The following is a 19,933-nucleotide window of genomic DNA, read 5'->3' on the forward strand; positions in this document are numbered from 1 at the left end:
TCTGCCTCACCAGGTACTAGATGTTCTTAACTCAGCATGCTACTAGATTTGGCCACTAGAATGTGGGAGGGTGGAGCATTAGAAACTCTGGTTGGCATTGATAAATGTTTATCTTATATTTGATTTGAACAGAAGTTCAGCCACCTGTGACGAATTTGAGCGTCTCTGTCGAAAACCTGTGCACAATAATATGGACATGGAGTCCTCCTGAGGGAGCCAGCCCAAATTGTAGTCTCAAATATTTTAGTCATTTTGATGACCAACAGGATAAGGTAAGTTTGCTAGGACATGCACCATTGCTAAAGTAAAGTGAACAAACGCTGTGAATCAAAGCCAAGAATGAGTCAAATTCTAATCTTCAAAGTGGGAATTTTGTTATAGGTTGTTCCCACATTTCAACTGGGGAGAACTATAGAAACAGCTATCAATAAAATAAAACATTTAAAAATAATTGCTAATTATTTGAAGATTGAATATAATTGATTGTTCTGATAGAAAACAACAGATATCTTCATGGATTTGCCACTCATAAATAATAAGTTCTCTTATTGCTAAGTTTGGTTTTTTTTCTTTTCTTTCCTTTTTTTTTTTTTTTTTTTTAGTTTTTCAAGTCAGGATTTTTCTGTGTAGTCTTGACTGTCCTGGACTCACTTTATAGACCAGGCTGGCCTTAAAGTCACTGAGATCTGTCTGCCTCTGCCTCCCCGAGAGCTGAGATTACAGGTGTGCACCATTGCACCCAGCTTTGTTTTTATATTCTTGTCTGTAGCTCTATCTTCTTGTATTAATATGTTACTCAATTTCTGAACATTTTCACATTTAGGCTCTCACTAATCATGTATACAGGTAGATTATACAAGAACTTTGGGTCTAAATGTAAATGCCACGGGGAAGTGGAAAGTTGAGGTGTTAGTGCTGGGTGGGTTTGCATTTCCTGGTGCCTGAGGAAAATGACAGGGCAGAAAGTTAAACCTTGCCTGTTAGAAATAGTCAGCTGATTTAAAAAAAATTGTTGATGGCAGGATTGGATAATTGCCTTATTTTTGTTTTTCTTTTTTACATATACATTTATATTATTGCACATATATACAATAAACTACAGCAAGAAGACCCACAAAACAATCAGGAATTATATAAACTATATAAATTATATAATTGTTGGCTACTTGTATTTGGCAGCCTTGAAGAAAACATTTTTCCTATTTTGTTGTGTCTAAAATTCTGAATGTAAATCAGTATCTGTCATGACTCATCTCTATCAACTTAAAACGTCTATCTAGGCCTAAAAACATCTTAACCCCCAAACATTCTTTTTGATACATCTCTTCGGTTGTTTTGTGAGTGTAAACCTTCTTTCATTATGTATGGTGAGAGAGGTGTTTGGGTTGAACTTGTCCAGGATTTTGAGAGTTAGTACTGTCTAGGCCTTCTGGAGTTTACCACCCTGAAGCTGAAAATGAGTGACAAGAGCAATGCTCCTCTTTCTGTCCTTTGGATATGACCTTAGCATCATTTATAGGGTTGTACCTAGCCCCTAGGCATATTGAACAGGGTGTAGCTTAGGCAGAAGCCTAATGCTCCCAAGTTGCTAAATAAGATCAAGTCTGCAGTTTGCTTTCAGTCTTCACAGAGAAGCTTATCAGAATAGGAAAGATCTGTAGAGCAGCTTTGAAAAGCAAAAGATTGATATCACTGGTTACCCTCCATGATTGTTTTATCTATGTCCATTAGTTCCCCAGTCTGGCAAGCACAGAGCAGCTCTGGCAATGCATTTTAGGTTATCTTTCATCACCAAGAGATAGGGAAGTCCCACTGGGCAATGAATCAAAGGCCCTTCAGTCCAAGCATGCATAGAGGCATGAGTTGAGGCTGACTCCCTTTCCTACTGGGAAACAATTCTTTAGTCAGGAAAAGGTGAGATGGAGCCAAGTGGATATTCATCCTCTGGGAGACAGGGCTTGGATACATTTTACAAAAAGGCCAGATTCCCAGAGAGGTGGAGAATTCTGTCATAGCAGCTACCAGTGGAATGATTCACCGAACCTGAAAGTCACACATACCTCATCAGGATCTGTTTGGGGGGGGGAAGATTTAGTTTCTTGTCTGATGCAGAGAGACATGTTCAACTTGGTGCTCACTAATATTCAAGCTCCCTTTTTTTATTATGCCATCTTAACATTCCACACTTTGAAGTTGGAGATTTTCTTTTTGAGACAGGTCTCTTGCATGTCAGGCTGGTTTCTGGCTCATTATGTAGACCAGGCTAGCCTTGAACTCCTGATTCCTCTGCCTCTACACTCCAAGTGCTAGGATTATAGGTATGTACCACTACAGAAAGAGATCTATAAAATTATTATATTTAAATATTTGTTCTGTTATGCATATGCCTAGAAGATAAGATTCAAATTTATGTTAATTTTAAATGCCAGTATAATAGAACTCTTTAGCTTTTTAACTATATATTAAGTGAATGGAGATTCCCCACCCCCGCCCCTTAATCCTAATTTATGAGTCCTAAAATCTTCTTTTTAAAATAAAAAGTTATTTGAAAAAAAATCTAAATCTGTGATATGAGGGATTGAACCCAGGCATCACACTTTTAAGATAAGTACTGACTTACACTCCTAGTCCTAACTTATGATACTTGCCAATACATTATCCCATAGTGTCCTCAGAGAGTGAATGTATCTCCTAGATGAGGATTCCAGAGGATCCTTGGGTAAGCAAGGCTCATTTAGCAACCCATAAAGTAGGGCCATTGGTGAGACTTAGCATTGGAAGCCTTCCTGCCACCACTCTCACACTCTTGGAGACTGGCCTTGAGTTTCATGGGCTTAGTTGGAGACCTCTCTTCTTCAGCATACATCCATTTCTAAAGGGATAAGTCCTAAAATTATGAAGCATTCCAGGAACTTCTGTCAGGACTGCCCTTTTCATCCCAGTAGGCAGGGCCTATATGGGAAGCCAAGTGATAAGTAGTTTCTTGGCATGGAATCAAGAATTTCTTGTGAAAATGCCCTTGGCTATGAATAGCTAGCTTGAGGCCCATTGAGGATAATAATTTTACTGGATTGTTTGTATCCACATCAAGTCACCACCTCCTTTCTCCGAGGCAGGATTTTACTTGAAGACCCACTGCACACACATGCCTTTCAGAGCTCCGTCTTAATTGTGCCTAAGAGCTATTCTGTTCCTGTATGCCTATCTTTGCTCTGGTGTATTCCTCGTTGGTTTGCAAGTGACTTCCCAAGACAGCATCCTCATGTCCTGGTATCCGAGGTGACTGGAGTTTCCCTCATTTCCCAGCTAGCAGCAGGCATGCAAAATGTCATACTAGCTGCTTGAGGTGGCATATTAAGCGACGTGACCATTTCCACTGCCTTCATGGCCACCAGGAAATTATGAAAGGAAATACTATGGGAAACTTGAGTCAGATACTGTTGCAAAACAGGAAGTGCTGTCTTTGGCACTCTGATTAAAACCAGCTTCATTCCCAGTTATTCCTCTCACCTCCGGAAATGTTAATTTCCTAGAGAGCCCTGTACTGATGTTCTGAGTCAGAATAAGCACTTTTGTGAGTTAGGCTTAGATTTCTGGTGTCTGCCCTAAGATGTCTGAGGCCTCTGTGGTTCCACAAAGCTTACTTATCCTTATCTGTGGTGCAGATGGGAGGCGTGTAAGTGCATATAGTAACCCTTGAAACTTACTCAGATACTACAAAAAAATGTATTTAATAAAAAGGTGTCCCTTTGGCCCCCAGTCCCCAGGGATCACCATGATGACTGGAGTTTTGGTGTGACACATTTTACCCTTGATCTTAATGGAATTTTGATAAGTTGTTTTCTTTCAGTTTGCTTGCAGAGTTGCTGTTAGCATGGTAAACTTATAAGCAAATTTTATGACAGCTGTACTTTCAAATGTGGGAATTTGTTTTTATCCACACTAGAGTTTCTCAGTGGTGGGTGGTATTTCTAGTGCCTGATGTGGGCTAATTAATTATTGTAGGAGAAGGCTGGGCTAACCTGGTCATGGCAGGATGTCAGGTATCATTTGTGGCTTCTCTCCATTAAATTTCAGTCATCGTTTTTGCTTCTCTGATTCAGAGTTATGACCACCAAAACTAGAACTGAGACGCCAGTGAATGTCCACAGTGTGGCAAAAGAATATAATCAGTCCTTCAGCATACATACCATTTAAGGACTTACCCTTTTCCTGTATACACTTGGGTCTGCCAAGGCTTTGTTATTTAAGTATCTTTTTTGTGTTTAAAAAAACTTTCTGATCTTAGAAAATTGCTCCAGAAACTCGTCGTGAAAAGGAGGTACCCTTAAATGAGAAGATCTGTCTGCAAGTGGGGTCCCAGTGCAGTGCCAATGAAAGTGAGAAGCCTAGTCCTTTGGTGAAAAAGTGCATCTCCCCCCCTGAAGGTAACAGACAAAAATGGTCTGTCTCCCTTGGTATTTTGAAAGTGTGCTCTGAGGGGGAAAAAAAAAGAAATTAAAAAAAAGAAAGAAAGAAAGAAAGTGTGCTCAGTGTGCTCACAGTCCTTGGATGATGAATGAGTTCATTCCAGTCTGAAAGTTTTGCTGAGTCAAATAAGTGTCAGGACCGGTACTAGATTCTGAATAATTAGAGGATGCTGCTGCTTCAAGTTGCTCACAGACAGTTTGAATAGTAATAATGCCTACATAGTTAGGATGCTCTCTTTTATAATTTAAAAAATGAACACACACACACACACACACACACACACACACACACACACACACACACACCTCCCCCTCCTCTCTTGCTTCTTCCCTAAAATGTGATTTATAAACGTATCTGAAGGAAGTAAGGCATGCATTGTTACCCTGATCTGTTTCATGATGGAGAAGGGGAAGAAGTGCCTTGCTCTAGGTCTTTAGGTCCAGTGCTTGTAGGGAACCTATAGTACTGTCTGATTCATGGCTTATGGAAATGAGTTTTGCATGGAGAATATATACTGGGGACAGTGCTAAAGGCAAATAAACATGCTGGCCTAGCTTTAGTACATCACTATTCAGAGGAAAAGCTGTTGGGTGGTTAGGATCATTGTTTCCTAGTTGTACTTTACCCATAGTCCTTCTGCCTCTTATGTTATGTATAGGGAAGAGCCTATGCAAGGCTACCAGCCACCAGCTACCAAAATCTAAATCCCAGCTCTGTCAGCTACTAATTGTGTGACCTTGGATAGATTATTGCCCCCATCAATATTCCTCATCTATAAGATGGGAGTGCCTACCTCCTATGATGACCTCACCTGTCAGAGGTCTAGGGGAAGGCAATAGGGCAGGAAAAGGGAGGGAGGGTGGGAACAGGAAGATAAGAGCAAGAGTAAGGGGATTACAATCTGGATGTAATGTGAATACATTGTAGTAATAAAACAATAACAATCAAAGAAAAAGAAGCCATTGATTTGAGAGGGAGTGAGGGGAATTGGGAGTTGTTGGAGGGAGGAAAAGGAGGGGAAGTGATAGTATTAGAAGTAAATGTTAAAAATGGTAAAATGCAGGGCTCTTTGTATTTTTAAATTCTTTATTTTGTAGTCATTGTGTGTGGTTGGAATAGTATTTGACTTTTAGTTATTCTTTCTACTTAGAAGAGTCAGATTCATTTAGAGATACAGGAGATGCTTTCTTTGCATATGGAGGTGAGAAAGAAAGCTGGAAACAATTACATTTGTATTTTTACTGTCCTGAATGACTTCTCTGCCAAATGAGTGTGAAATTAAGGGTTAGGCTGATGACTACCTTCCATGACAAAGACTCTTGCCTGGATCCTCTAGGTGACCCCGAGTCTGCTGTGAGGGAGCTCCAGTGCATTTGGTACAACCTGAAATATATGAACTGTTCCTGGCTCCCTGGAAGGAATACAAGCCCTGACACAAACTATACTCTTTACTATTGGTGAGTATATTTGGACATGTATTAGGTTAACTGGAACACTGGTTTTGATTGTGTTGGGAGCCTTTGGATTTAACCTTGTTTAAAAAAAATATTGGCCTATTTTTTTTTATATGTGGTGATAGGGATAAAACTCATGGCCTTGGCTGGGTAGTGGGGGCACACACCTATGAACCCAGTACTCAGGAGGCAGAGGCAGGCAGAATTCTGTGAGTTTGAGCCCAGCCTTTTTACATAACAAGTTCCAGGACAGCCAGGGCTCTGTAGAGAGACCCTGTCTCAAAAACAAACAAACAAACAAAAGCCCCACAGCACATTGCAAATGCTAGGGAAGTGTATGCCCACTGAGCCTGTTCTCTTCTATGAAGGCAGTAGATAGGTAAGCCATAGTGAACCTCACTGCTTGGTGTGGTGACTTAAAAACTAATATACAAAATATAAATAGAAAGGCAAGGGCCATTGAGACAGCCCAGCAGGTAAAGGCACTTGCTTCCAAGCCCGGGGACCTGAATTTGATCTCTGGGACTCACACAGTGAGTTCTGTAAATTGTTCTGTGACCGCCTAACATGCACCATGACACGTGTATCTCCCACTAAATAGAAAACTACCTACAAATAAATATAATATGAAATTTTAAAAATATAAAAAGGAAAAGTTTTCCACCTGACCAAACAGAGAGAGAGAGGAGAGAGAGAGAGAGAGAGAGAGAGAGAGAGAGAGAGAGAGAGAGAGAGATACAGACAGAGAGACAGACAGAGAGAGAGACAGACAGAGACAGAGACAGAGACAGAGACACAGAGAGACAGAGAAAGAGAGAGACAGAGAGAGAGAGAGAGAGAGAGAGAGAGAGAGAGAGAGAGAGAGAGAGAAAAGAAACAACAAAAACAAACCATCAAAATACAGTAAGAAAAGAAACAACAAAACCAAACCACCAAAAATACTGTAAGAATAGACAGTTGAATAGAAAATGGATCTACTTAAAAAGGCTTCTTGTTCACAAGGTATTGAAACATGAATATGGAAAGACCACAGTATTCCTTTCACTTTCTTTCTCTCAGTGGTAGACTCTAAAACAATATCAAAACCAAAAACTTGTTATTGGCACAATCTACAGTCTTCATCACATGATACCAGTTCCGTATGTATCTGTGTGTAGCATCCTGTGCAGCTTTATCACATGGTTCCGCCACTACAAAGTTCCCTCCAGTTGCTCTTTCACAGCCGTCCCCATCCCCAGAATCCCGTCTTCCTTTTCATTGCCCTCTCACAAGTGTCTAACCTCTGGCAACCACTCACTATTCTGTCCTCTATTTATATAATTTTGTTATTTCAAGAATGTCACTGGAATGGAATTCTACAGCACATATCACATAAAACTGACTTTTTAAAATGTATCACAATGTCCCTGAGAGCCATAGAAGTATACACACACACACACACACACACACACACACACACACACACACACACATTATTCCTTTCTCTATTTTTGAAACATGTTGTCACACTGTAGTTTATGATGGCCTGGAGCTCATTGTATATTCCTGACTGGCCCCTAACTATGGCAATACTCTTGTATCATCATGCCTGGCTAAAAATTGGAGGAGTTTAAAAAATCAGGTTTATTTACTCTATATAAAGGCCATGAAGACTTCTTGGGTACACTTTTAAAAATTGCTATAATATTTGTACATATTTGTGGAATATTGTATTATATTTTGGTTCATATATACTTTGTACAATGATGAAATCCACTAATTTCTATGTCTCTGTCCTTAAATATTGTTATTTCTGTGTACTGACAGCCTTCAAATTCATTTACTGTCTTTGAAATGTGCAATTGGCTGTTATGGCCTCTGATAGCCCTTGCTCCCTTAATGTACCCACTACCTAGCCTCATCTTTTCCTCCATCTCAGTCGTAGCAATTACATTCGTCTGCATCTCTATTTCTGTACAAAAAGGCAAAAAAGTAGCTAAGGGAAAAAAGGGAGGGAAGTCAAGGCTAGGACTCAAGCAGGATCTTGGACAGGGACTGTGATAGAGAAGCCATGGAGGGGTGCTGCTTACTTGCTTGCTCGTCCTGGCATCCTCAGTTTACTTTTTTACACAGCCCAGGACCACATGCCCAAGGCTGATACCACCCACAATGGCCTGGGGTCTCTCATACCAGTCATTAATGGAGAAAATGCCTCACAGACTTGTCCACAAACCAATCTATTGGAAGAAATTCCCCAGTTGAGATTCCCTCTGTCCAGATGTGTGTAGGTTTATGGCACGTTGACAAAAGCATGTAATCAGAGCAAGGATATTAAAGTGTTGTGAATGCTGGGTGGAGTAGAGAGTCTAGTCTTAGGAATCTGTCCTCTACGTGCCCTTGTTCTCCTCATTTGTTTGATAAGACAGCTCTGAGAGAAAGGCATGTGTTTGACTCTCTTAGGACTTCTGAAGATAAATATCCTGGAATGTCAGGTTGTCTCTGTGGCTCAGTGGTAGAGCACTTGACCAACATGCATGAGACCTTAGAAAGAGAAAAAAAAAAATCATCCTGGAGTAAACATTTTCTCTGATGATATCATGGAAAATATTTGTACTATATTAAAACTCTCACGGGCAGATCATGAAACAGAGTGCAAAAAATCCCCATATGGAGTTTTCATTTCAATTTATTTTTAAATGATAAATAAAATTGTGTGTATTTATGGGCTACCATGTGATATTTCTTTACATGTGTGTATTGTGTATATTGTACAAACCAGGTTCTGCATGTCAGTCTCCTCAAATCACATGAATTGTTGAATGAAATCCCCCTGAAGTGTCCTGAAAAGTTGTAGCCACTCTCCTGCCCATTGGGTGAGATGTTCAGCCTCATAAATTGGAGACACACCACATGTAAAGCCAGGTGACTCTAAGATCGTGTGGTACATTCTGGAGGTTCAGTTTTCCCAAGCCCCTATCCCTATGTAAAAATTATTATGGGAGGTTTTGCAGTTTTACTTGATCACTCTTGGTACCTCTTGAATCACCTTTTGAAAAAAGACTCTTGTCCTTTCATGGTAAAGTCTGTACTCTTCAACATAACAGACAAAGCCACGTATCACCTGGCTAGCCTGTATCATCCCTTTCTTTGCACCTTGGGTCCTCCTACATCCGACTTTGAGTTTATTTCCCTTCTTTACACTGACTCTTCAATACATAAAATAGTGGTATTCAAAGAGGGATATTTACCCAGAACAGTGGCAACAGTCTACCTTTTCTCACAGTTTACATCTTCCCCTTTCGCCTAATGCCTCTTGTTTGTCCTCAACTCAGCTCAAATGCAATTTCCTCTTCCAAAAGTCTTCTTTGACCTCTCAAGTCTGGAGACATATCCTCATTAGTACCTTTGCATGTCACAGTGCCCTGCAGAGTGTGTTGTCATTTCCTGTTTACTTAGTAGTAGTTCTCTTTTCCAGGCTGCAATATCCTGAGAGCAGGGGCTTTGTGTTGTTTTCCCCAGTACTTGGCACCTGGCGTAGGTGTCCATAAATCACTTGTAAAATTCTTGGTAGGATTCAAACCTAGAGAACATTCAGGGATAGCGTGAGGACTTAGAAGTACAAGCCATGCATGATCGCTGGAGTCCAGGAGTGAAAAAAGAAGGATTAAGTACACCTGGCTCCCCAAAACTTCCTAGCAGAGAAACAAACAAAATAATCCTTTAGGAGTCTCCTAGCTGTGTGCTGTAGTAAAGTTCTACAGGTTTTAAAGATACTTTAGGAATTGGTAGCATCCCTTTGTTTATTATGCTATTAACCCCAGAGTTATCATGGTTAGAAACAAGAGAATTCCTTTAGAAATGTGTCTATAGGAGTGGACTACTAAGAGGGGGGGGGTGTCTTAAAACTACCTCATCTCATGATAGACTGTTAAGGAAAGCAATCCAGCTCTTACCATTGGGGTGAACCAATCCTTGAGGATCTAGTAAGAGAAAAATAGGGAAGTGTCCCATACCCTGGAGATATGCTAGCATAAACCAAGTCACAGTACAAACCATACAAACAATGTTCTCTTGGGATTAATTTGGGAAAAAAACATTCTTCTTTGGACAGATTCTGGCTCTTGTTAAGGTTGACAGAAGACAGAGTTTTACTTGGCATTCAGTCCCAAGTTGAGGCCTTTTGGCAGGGAAAAATCTACAATTGAACATGGCTTAAGAAATGATCTGGAAAGTGATGGTTCACTGGCACCCAAGGGTCAGGTATCAAAGATCCTATTTCTTTTCTACGTATTTCCAGAGTTGGTCATTTGGCAGAAGCTCTTTCCATAGTATATGCAGGAGATACTAGATATGTATGACTGTGTCTTAGTTACTTTCCTATTGTTATGCTAAGAGGACATGACCAAGAAAACTTATAAAATAAAGTGTCTAATTTATGGCTAATAGTTTTAGAGGATTAGCGTTCATGACTGCCAAGGTGGGGAACATGGCAGACAATCATGGCATTAGAATAGCAGCTGAGAGCTCACATCTTGATCCACAACTATGAGGCAGAAAGAAAGCTAACTGGGAATGGTGTGGGCTTCAAACCTTCAAAGGCCACTCCCAGTGACACACCTCCTCCAACAAGGCCACCTCCTAGTCCTTCACAAACTCTTTGAAAAAACTGGGGACCAAGCATTTAAATATATGAGCCTATGGGGGAGATTCTCACTCAAACTAGCACAGACTGTTTACAGTTTAATTTAAATGAAATTAAAACCTCAGGGACTCAATCTTCCTGGCTAGTTCCACAGATCACAAGTGGCTGTTGACCTGGATGGTACATTTCTGTTGTACAGTGTTGCCTCATGTCTTCTTTTCTCACCATCCCACAAATTCTCCATTCTAGTGCCAGACTATATATATTCAAATCCTTACTAGCAATGAGCCTTAATTATCTCTGAGCCCTGGTTTTTACCATCTGTAAAATGGGAATAGAGAGAATACCTACTTCTGGAGGTTGTTGAGGGCTTGGAACAGTGACTCATGTTCAGAATGACATGTCATGACATCTATAGACACTGATGTTTGTTAGTTGCAAGTACAGTCAGCACTCAGTGCTGCTCTCTTCTACTACCACATGGAACTGGCATCTAGCCCATTCTTCCTCCTCCCATTAATTCCCCCAGGATGATCCTTTCCAGTCAAAACCTGAAAGGCAAGGAAATCCAGACATGGTATTGATTAGCAAACACCAGGAATGACATAGGTACCACGGTAGTTCACATTGCACAAATCACCAAACTGTTTTCCCTAATCCCTAGCCAGAAAACAGAGAGTATTTTTTAAAAATTCAGAATCATTGTTTGCAAACCCAGAACAGTGACTTGTGTCCCAGAAGGATAGTTTGGAATTGAAAGGAGCCTGACCTGAATAGCCTCAGTCTAGCAGTTCAATGAATTTTAGGGATTCTTTTCCACATCAATCATCTTCAGAGTCCATGACTATCTATGAACTGTCAGGGGGACAAAATGAAAAATGAACCTAAAAGATTGTGCATTACAGGAGTTCCTTTCATTGTCTTATAAAAGTCACATTTATCACTAGCTTTTGTTATGTAAGAAAAATGTCATTAGTAGCTTTATTATCTATTTTGGGTGGAAAATATTCCAGGACTATCTAATTCCAAAAGTACTTATGACAGCAACTTGAGTTCTAAAAGTTTTCTTTTCTGATCCATAGAGACTTACAACTAAGAAAAAGAGTTTTGTGCTGTTAGGTGATCATGGTGACATATTTATAATCCCAGCACTTTGGAGGTGGAGGGTCCTAGGAGTTCATCTTTGACTACATAGTGAGTTTGAGGCCAATCTAGCATTTAAGATCCTGTGTCGCAACAACAACAACAGCAACAACAACAACAACAACTGAACTATCTCTTAAAAGACATTCTGTGGCCAAGCACTTCTTTGTCATGTTTGTAGGAATAAATATATTACATCTTAATTTAAAAACCCTATTTTCAGCAGGATGTGCATTTTTTGTAAGAGTTCTGATTCCTGAGCTCAGGAAAAACTACACATAATTTTGTCATTACAGATCAAGGGTTTGGGACTCTATTCTTTGTTCGTTAAAAAAGTCTTCCTTTTCTGCAGAACATTTTCACAACTCTAATTGTGACAGATGATATAAGACTCGAATCTGTTTTGTACTAGTTCCTAAAAAAACAGAGTTCTGTAATGGCTGATTTGTGTGTGCGTGTGTGTGTGTGTGTGTGTGTGTGTGAGAGAGAGAGAGAGAGAGAGAGAGAGAGAGAGAGAGAGAGAGAGAGAGAGAGGGAGAGCGAGCAGGGGTGGGGAATATGAATGTAATGAATACACCTTGGCTAGATGCTCATGGTCACTGGGGAAGGTATATATAGAGATGAAACTGGATTTAGGATGCCAGCAGTACTACTTATGAAAGCCAGATGGTAGAGGGGACACTTAGAAGGCCATGTGTGTCCCAACAGGGTAGTTTAATATTGGAAGATGCCTGACTTGAGCAGCTCCAGTCTAGCAGCTTGGTGAATTTTGATAAATGTTTATCTGGCAGTAATGGGAGGACATTAAGGTCATGGAGGTTGAAGTGTGAAACAGTGAGATCATGAATTAGGCAGTAGCCAGTGGGAATATCATAGAAGATAAGTCTCTAAGAAATTTGGCAAACAGAATTTGGTGATAGAATGTAGAGAAAGAAAGAAAGAAAGAAAGAAAGAAAGAAAAAGGCCGTTTCAAAGTATATAAGAACCAGAGAGAAAATGAGCTCTGAGTGGTAGAAATGGAAAGATTGGCAGGAATGATAAATTGGTGGTGGAGCGGGTACATATGAATCTTTAGACAATGCCTCTGAGGCAAGAGGGATGAATGAAACACTCAAATGGAATGATTAGAAATCTGGGATGAGCGGTGTGGAGGGGCATGCCTTTAAGGAGGTAGAGGTGAGGTAGGTGGATCTCTTTAATTTCCACCAGCCTGGTCTACCTAGTGAGTTCCAGGCCAACCAGACCTATGCAATGAGATACTATCTGAAAAACAGAAAACTCTAGAAAGAATTCTGAGGTAAATGGTCAACTATAGGAGTTCCTCAGAATACAAAATAAAGTAGAAGGATGAGGATGACAAACTGACAATGGATGGAGAAGGGAGTTGGGAATAGAGAAGAGCAGGGGCTGAGGAGATATGGCTTTGTTGGTACACTGCTTACCTTGTAAGCATAAGAGTCTGCATTGCAGGTACTTAGCACCCACAGTTTAAAAAAACACTGAGTGCAGTGGTATATGCCTTAATCTTAGTACTGGGGTGGAGAAGATGGAAGAATCCCTGGGGCTTACTGATCAGTAAATGTAACCAAAAGTCCTGGTTCACTGAGAGACCCTGTCTCAAGATACAAGGTGGAGAGCAATTGAAGAAAACACCCAACACTGTCTTCTTGCCTCTGCATACATATTTGCTCACATGCATATGGGTATATTTATATCACACACACACACACACACACACACACACACACACACACACACACCAGAAGTAGAGAAGAACATCTTTATGACTTCCCATCCCCCTGGGAATAGGGAAGAAGGACAGAAAACAATCTAAGAAAGCAATGAAGGACCAAACAGAGTGGAGCAGAGGGGAACCCATGGGGTTCAGTATATGTGCGTTTTTAGAAGGTGTAAAACTTCTCATCCTGGCTTCAGAATTTCTTCCCTTGTACAGAAGAGGAAGGTCAGGGTTCCAATGCCCATGGCTATTGTGAATACTAATAGTTACTAATGAAAGAGCGTCTTTTCCTCTAAAATATGGAGAGAGGAACACTAGAAAATGGGCTTATTAAAAAGGCTATTGTGCTTTATTGCAGATATTGCTTTTGTGGACATTTCTTTCAGCCATTTAAAAAATGGATACCCTTGCCTCTTAACCTTGTTCAAAATAATACAGAGCATTGTCTCATTTTATCTTATAGGTACAGCAGTCTGGGAAAAATTCTTCAATGTGAAAACATCTATAGAGAAGGTCAACACATTGGCTGTTCCTTTAAACTGACTAAAGTGGATTCTACTTTTGAACAGCACAACATTCAAATAATGGTCAAGGATAATGCTGGGAAAATTAGGCCATCCTTCAAAATAGTGTCTTTAACTTCCTGTGGTAAGTTTTTAAAGCCCTCTTGGACAGCATGGATAAACGGTTGTCCTGTCTTTTGAATAGTTAAAACAAATAGTTGAAGATGATACTCTTTAGCCTTAAGATCTTCTGAAAACAAGAGACTGTATTTATATAAGCTTTTCTTTGATACACTCTCTAAGAAGCGAGCTTGGAAATGGTTCTTCTGGAACATAAGTGCATTCTTTTTGTTGGCTTAGGAAGAGGGAGAGAGTTAGAATAACCAGTTGTACAACCAAGATTGAAATCTGGGCTGTCTGACTTGAAGATCTCTTTTCGCTTTGATATTCTGGAGGAGATCCTCATCTGATCATATAGTCCCTAAATAATCTTTCAGCTAGAAAAATTCTTCTAGTAATGCTGGGCATTGACTTCAAGACTTTATTAATGCTAAGCAGTGCCCTAACACTGAACTATATTCTCGCTACCATATCCAGAATATTTAACTCCATATGGTACATGTATTGATCTTACATCTAGGACAGTCATTTCTGACTGGATTGTCTAAGGGTTGGTTTGTTAGAGGCCAGTATTGGTTCACTTTTCTGTTACTTTGATGAAGCAGTGGACAAAAACAACATGGGGAGGAAAGGCTCTATTTGCCTTACATTTCCATGTCACAGCCCATCATTGAAGGAAACAAGGCAGGAACCTAGAGGAAGAAAATGAAACAGAGACCATGGGTGAAGACTGATTGATTACTGGCTTGCTCCCTATGGCTTGCTCAGCCCACATCAGTCATCAATCAGCAACATGCCCTACAGACATGCCTGGAGGTCTATCTGATAGAGGCAGTTCTTTTCCAAAGTGACTCTAATTTGTGTCAAGTTGACAAAATTCCAGCACAGGAATTCAATTTGAACAACAAATAGCTGGTTGAGGACCTAGCACCCCCTCTTGTCAGGGCATATAGACTCTTTCTGAGTGTTTCCTTGTTTGTAAAATGGAGTATGTAGTCCTCTTTGACCTCAAAGAATTGTCATAAGAGTCAAAGGACATGAGGTATTTAAAAAGCATTTTGTATAAGTAATGTCAGTATATTGGTTTTCTTATTGCAATAAACTATCAGGGAGCTTAGATTCTGACTAAATGATAAGTGGATGGTTTGGAGAAAAAAAAGGCATCCTTTGACAAAAGGTTCTCTAAATCTGTAAGCAGAACACCGCTCTGCTACATATTATTGGAAGTCAACTGTAGCAGGGGACCAAAGGCAGCCTAGTTTGTAGGCCAAGAGAATGAGGTCATGATATTTTATCACATGGGGTTGGCTAAAGCAAAACCCTCCATTTTCCTCTTGCTTGTTTGGCAGATTATCTTAGGTAGGGTTTTAAGGTTTTTTATACTGTTCTTTCGGGAATTGATGGTGACATAAATAACTTCTTGACAAGATGACCTCTCCATGTTTTCTGTTAATTACTCATCATCTTCTGTTCCTTATTTCTAAGTATAGTTCACCTCTTAAAATAAACTGACCTGTCTAGTACTTTCAAAAATATTTTATCCTTAATTGGGGTTATACCCATACAATGCTAAATTTACCACCATCATCTTACAGTAGTGTTAAGTATAGGCATGTTGTTGTACAGCGGACCTCTACAAGTTTTTCTTTCTTTCTTTCTTTTTTTCTCAAGATGGGTTTCTCTGTGTAGTCCTGTCTGTCCTGGAAATCACTCTGTAGACCAGGCTGGCTTCGAACTCAGAGATCCACCTGCCTCTGCCTCCCAAGTGTTGTTGATTAAAGGCATGTGCCACCACCACTTGGCATCTACAAGTTTTTCATCATGCAAAAGTGAAACTATATGTATTAAACATTAGTACGGCTTCCCCACAGCCCTTGGCAGCACCTTTCTGCTTTCTGTTTCTTTGACTATAGCTATGTTAGCATTGCATGAATAGAATCACAGTACCTGTCTTTTTTTAGATTGGCTTGTTTCACTTAACATAATGTTCGCAAAGCACAGCCATGGTACAGCCTGTAATAGAGACCAGGGTACTTCTTTAATTGTGGTCTTGGATTATCATCAGTGAGGGAGAGCTAGAGAAGTCTCTTGTACCTCATATTTTGTTACCCATGCAGTAGAAGCACATCTGGATCTAAGAACTACTCTTCTTCATTCTTTGTGTAGCAGTTAGATGTCCTGATTCCACCTTGAGCATTTTCTGACTAGACTCAGATCAGAGTTCATGTCATTTACCAGATAACTCCAAAGACTCTCCTTAAATCCATTTTACTGGGCAGTTTTAAATACACTTCCTCTGCTAATTGTGGCTAATCAGAAATTCCCAAACTCTATATCAGATCATGTGCAGCCATTAAAAGCCATCAGCCTTATTTTGATTTAACTTGGTGAACCTTCATTATCTAGTTTACATACATAATTACATCTTATATACATATAATTAAATAAACTTGTAGAAACTAATTTGCTTTCTTCTATCTTTCAGTGAAACCCGGTCCTCCACATATTAAACATCTTTTCTTCAAAAATGGGGCCTTATATGTGCAGTGGAAGAATCCACAGAATTTCAGTAGGAGATGCTTGTCTTATGAAGTGGAAGTCAATAGCACTCAAACGGAACCACAGAAACCTTTCTATGTAAGTTTTCTTAGATTGTAGTTTTTCTTAAAGTATTTTCTTTCACCTGAACTTCCTACATTAAAATAATAATGAGATAGAGCTCTTAACATTTGTCAGCACATAATAAAGATAATAGCAATTAAAAAATAAGGCCTGTTGCAAGTTTTGAGAGGCTGCAGTTGCTTAAAACATTGTTATTGCCTGCCATGTCTCAGACAGCTTTGCTTGCCACAGCTACAAGGCTGTGACAGTAACAGCTGACAAACATCTTTCTCTCTTTTCTCCCCTTCACAAAGATCGCCAATTAGAAAATAATTACGAGAATTAGTAAACTAATTTCTCAGTGTGAGTATCATGAAGAAACTCAGATGGGTTGATACGTAGAATGACTAGGAGACCATGAGGAAGTATTAAGTAGAGAAGTCACACAAAAGAGTGACATTTGAGATGAGAACAGAATGCTGAGCAGGAGCAAGCTACCTATGTGAGGATTCAGGGTTAGAAGGGACATCAAATTAAGACAAAACAAAACAAAACACTGAGTCAAGAATGAGCTTGAAATGTGGTTGAAAACAGAGAGTGCAGGTGTGCCCAAAATGTGGAAGGCAAGATGTCTAAGCAATAGGCAGAGATAAAATCCTGCAGGTGTGTAGAGGCCTTGGAAAGGCCATTCTGTCTTCTTGGAGTTTGTGGCAAGGAATGCATTCATATTGCGATAGTCAGTGTTTGTGGGATTACAAGTATGTCTGCTGTCCAAAACCCAATGCAAAACATACAAATTAGAAGTCTCTGTGGAGCCTTCACTAGAATATGGTGTGACCTTAGGGCATCAGTCCCATTGTTTGTTTTAAAGCTTTATAGGTTCTTGTCAGATTTTATTTCTTTGCTTGTTACATTTTAATTGTGAGGTGCCAACTGGTATGCTAGCTCCGTGGATAAAGAGGTTAGCTGTCAAGCTTGTGTGCAGTCTCTGGGACCTGCATGGATGGAAGGAGAAAACCTACAAGTTACCTGCAACTTTTCTCCTGACCTCCACAAGTGTGCCGTAGCAGTTGTGCACCTACATGTGTACACACACACACACACACACACACACACACAGAGTTTTGTGGTCCAGATTTAAAGTCAGACCATCCTAGGTGAGTATTTCCATAAGGTGGCGCCTCGATACCATGGAGAGTGCACCACTCACTGACTTGCTTGCTACCTGCCTGTATGCTTTGTGTATTTGGATGTTAGAGGTTCCATAGTAAAATGTTCCAGTGATATTTAAAGAAGCCAAGCATCTTCAACATGGGCTAAATTTCTGGGCCTAGTTGCTTTAGCTCATTGCAGAACTCTTAAAGTACTGGCTAAAGAAATTAAGATTACCATTCTCTAACGCCACAGGGAGTGCCGCCCCCCACAGCAGAACAGAGCCCTTTGGGGGTGCTTACAGATGAAATTTTGTAGTGATAAACAGCCACTGTTAGTGTGAGAAAGCATGGTGTCCCCGTGCAAAAGGAAAGGATTTCTATGTGAGGAAAGGGGGATGTTTGGATTGACCACAAAGTGAGTACCTGGATTGCTCCAGCCTTTGCTCTCCCCTGGTGCTTCTGTGTGAAACGCTGAGACATATCCTGCTTTTCCGAACTCATTTAGCCCCGTCATTATGCCCTGCTACCTAAAACCAAAACCTGATCACCTTTAGGCCGCTTCTCTCTACTGAAAGAATACTGCAGGCGGCAGTGTCAACTTTCTCTGTTCTCAGTACTAACAACTCCCATGTACTGAATGGTGACTATTTTGTAGGTACAATGGTAAGCACTTCCTCTTAATCATCTCATTTAGAAATCCCACCAAGCCCAGGGATCTGTGTCCTGTTGTCTGATCCCTAAAATTTTAGTTACACCTAATGCCATATTTCTAGTAAAAGATTGAATCATAATTTAAGCAAAAGGGGCTGGAGAGATGGATTAGTGGCTAAGAGCACTGGCTGCTTTGCTGGAAGGCTTGGGTTTGATTCTTTACCTACATGGTAGCTCAAGACTAGTTCCAGGGATTCGATGCCATCTTTTGGTCTCTGCAGGCACCATGCAGCATATATGCAGGCAAAAATGCTCATGTGTAAAATAAAAACTGAACAAGATTTAAGCAAAAGTCTTTTTGTTTGTTTTTCTTTTGTTTTGCTGTTTTGAGTCAGGGTTTCCCTGTGTAGCCTTAGCTGTTGTGGAACTCTGTAGACCAGGCTGGCCTTGGGCCTGCCTCTGCCTCCTGAGTGCTTTGATTAAAGACATGTGCCACCACTGCCTAACTTAAGCAATTTATTATTATTTTACATTTGTTGTTGTTGTTGTTGTTGGCTTCATGTATATCTGTATAAAGGTGTCAGCTCCCCTGGAACTGGAGTTATAGATAATTGTGAGCTGCCATGTGGCTGCTGGGAATTGAACCCAGGTCCTTTGGAAGAGCAGCCAGTACTCTTTAACTCCTGAGCCATCTCTCCAGTCCCTGACAAAGGACTTTTAAACTTTTAAATATGGAACAAAGACCACACCATACCACTATTAATCTTAGCACTCAGTGCCATTACTAAATGGTTTATAGCAGCATTTCTGAAGAGCTAAAAGGCCAGCAGAATGCGGAAAGACTGTTGTTTCCATAGTTCATACAGAGAGAGAGAAAAGGCCATGTAGGTGACCTAAGTATCCTATTTCTGGAACCGTTGGCCTGCTGGGAAATAACAAGTGTCAAGTGCCACTTGAACGATCAAGCTACATACTGATGTCACTTCTTTCCTGGAATATTTCCCAAACATACAAATGCCAAAGTCAGCAAATCATCATGTAGATTAAGTCTAGGCTCTTGTTCCACTGTAAATCCTCATGTATGGATCAGCAGCTGGTAATACCTCTGAGAGGAGGAAAACAAGGACACAGAGCACCAAGTAGACAGTTTTCAGGGAAGGGGTGGATATAAGAAAACAATTCCTACCTTATTCCCACTCTGTTCTAAGCTACTTCTGACTATACCCCCATGTGATAGTATGAGTTCATGACATGGTTTACCCATTCCCCGAACTGCAATTCCAACAGACAACTCCTCGAGTAGTCTTTCAGAAAGAAAAAGAAGGATCTAATCAACAAAGCTCAAAATTAGCACACAAGGAGCTGGTGACATTTAAGAAGGAAGCAGCTGGTGAACATCTGCTTAAAGAAAACATTAAACTCAAGCACATAAACAGAGTAATTCTGAATAGACTATAGTCCAATCTATGTATATAATG

General features: G+C 40.2%; 1 protein-coding gene across 1 annotated transcript in view; it reads left to right on the forward strand.

The window, feature by feature from the left end:
* Positions 1–19,933, forward strand: part of IL13RA1 (interleukin 13 receptor subunit alpha 1) — a 62,138-nt gene that overhangs the window by 15,707 nt on the left and 26,498 nt on the right. Inside the window, exons 2-6 of the mRNA XM_084790548.1 lie at positions 133–272; positions 4,289–4,427; positions 5,807–5,927; positions 13,890–14,074; positions 16,535–16,686. Of these exons, the coding sequence (XP_084646674.1) occupies positions 133–272; positions 4,289–4,427; positions 5,807–5,927; positions 13,890–14,074; positions 16,535–16,686 (737 nt within the window). The remainder of the gene's footprint in view (positions 1–132; positions 273–4,288; positions 4,428–5,806; positions 5,928–13,889; positions 14,075–16,534; positions 16,687–19,933) is intronic.

This window comes from Acomys minous, assembly GCF_964271855.1.
Source record: "Acomys minous genome assembly, chromosome: 7".
Lineage (NCBI taxonomy): Eukaryota > Metazoa > Chordata > Mammalia > Rodentia > Muridae > Acomys > Acomys minous.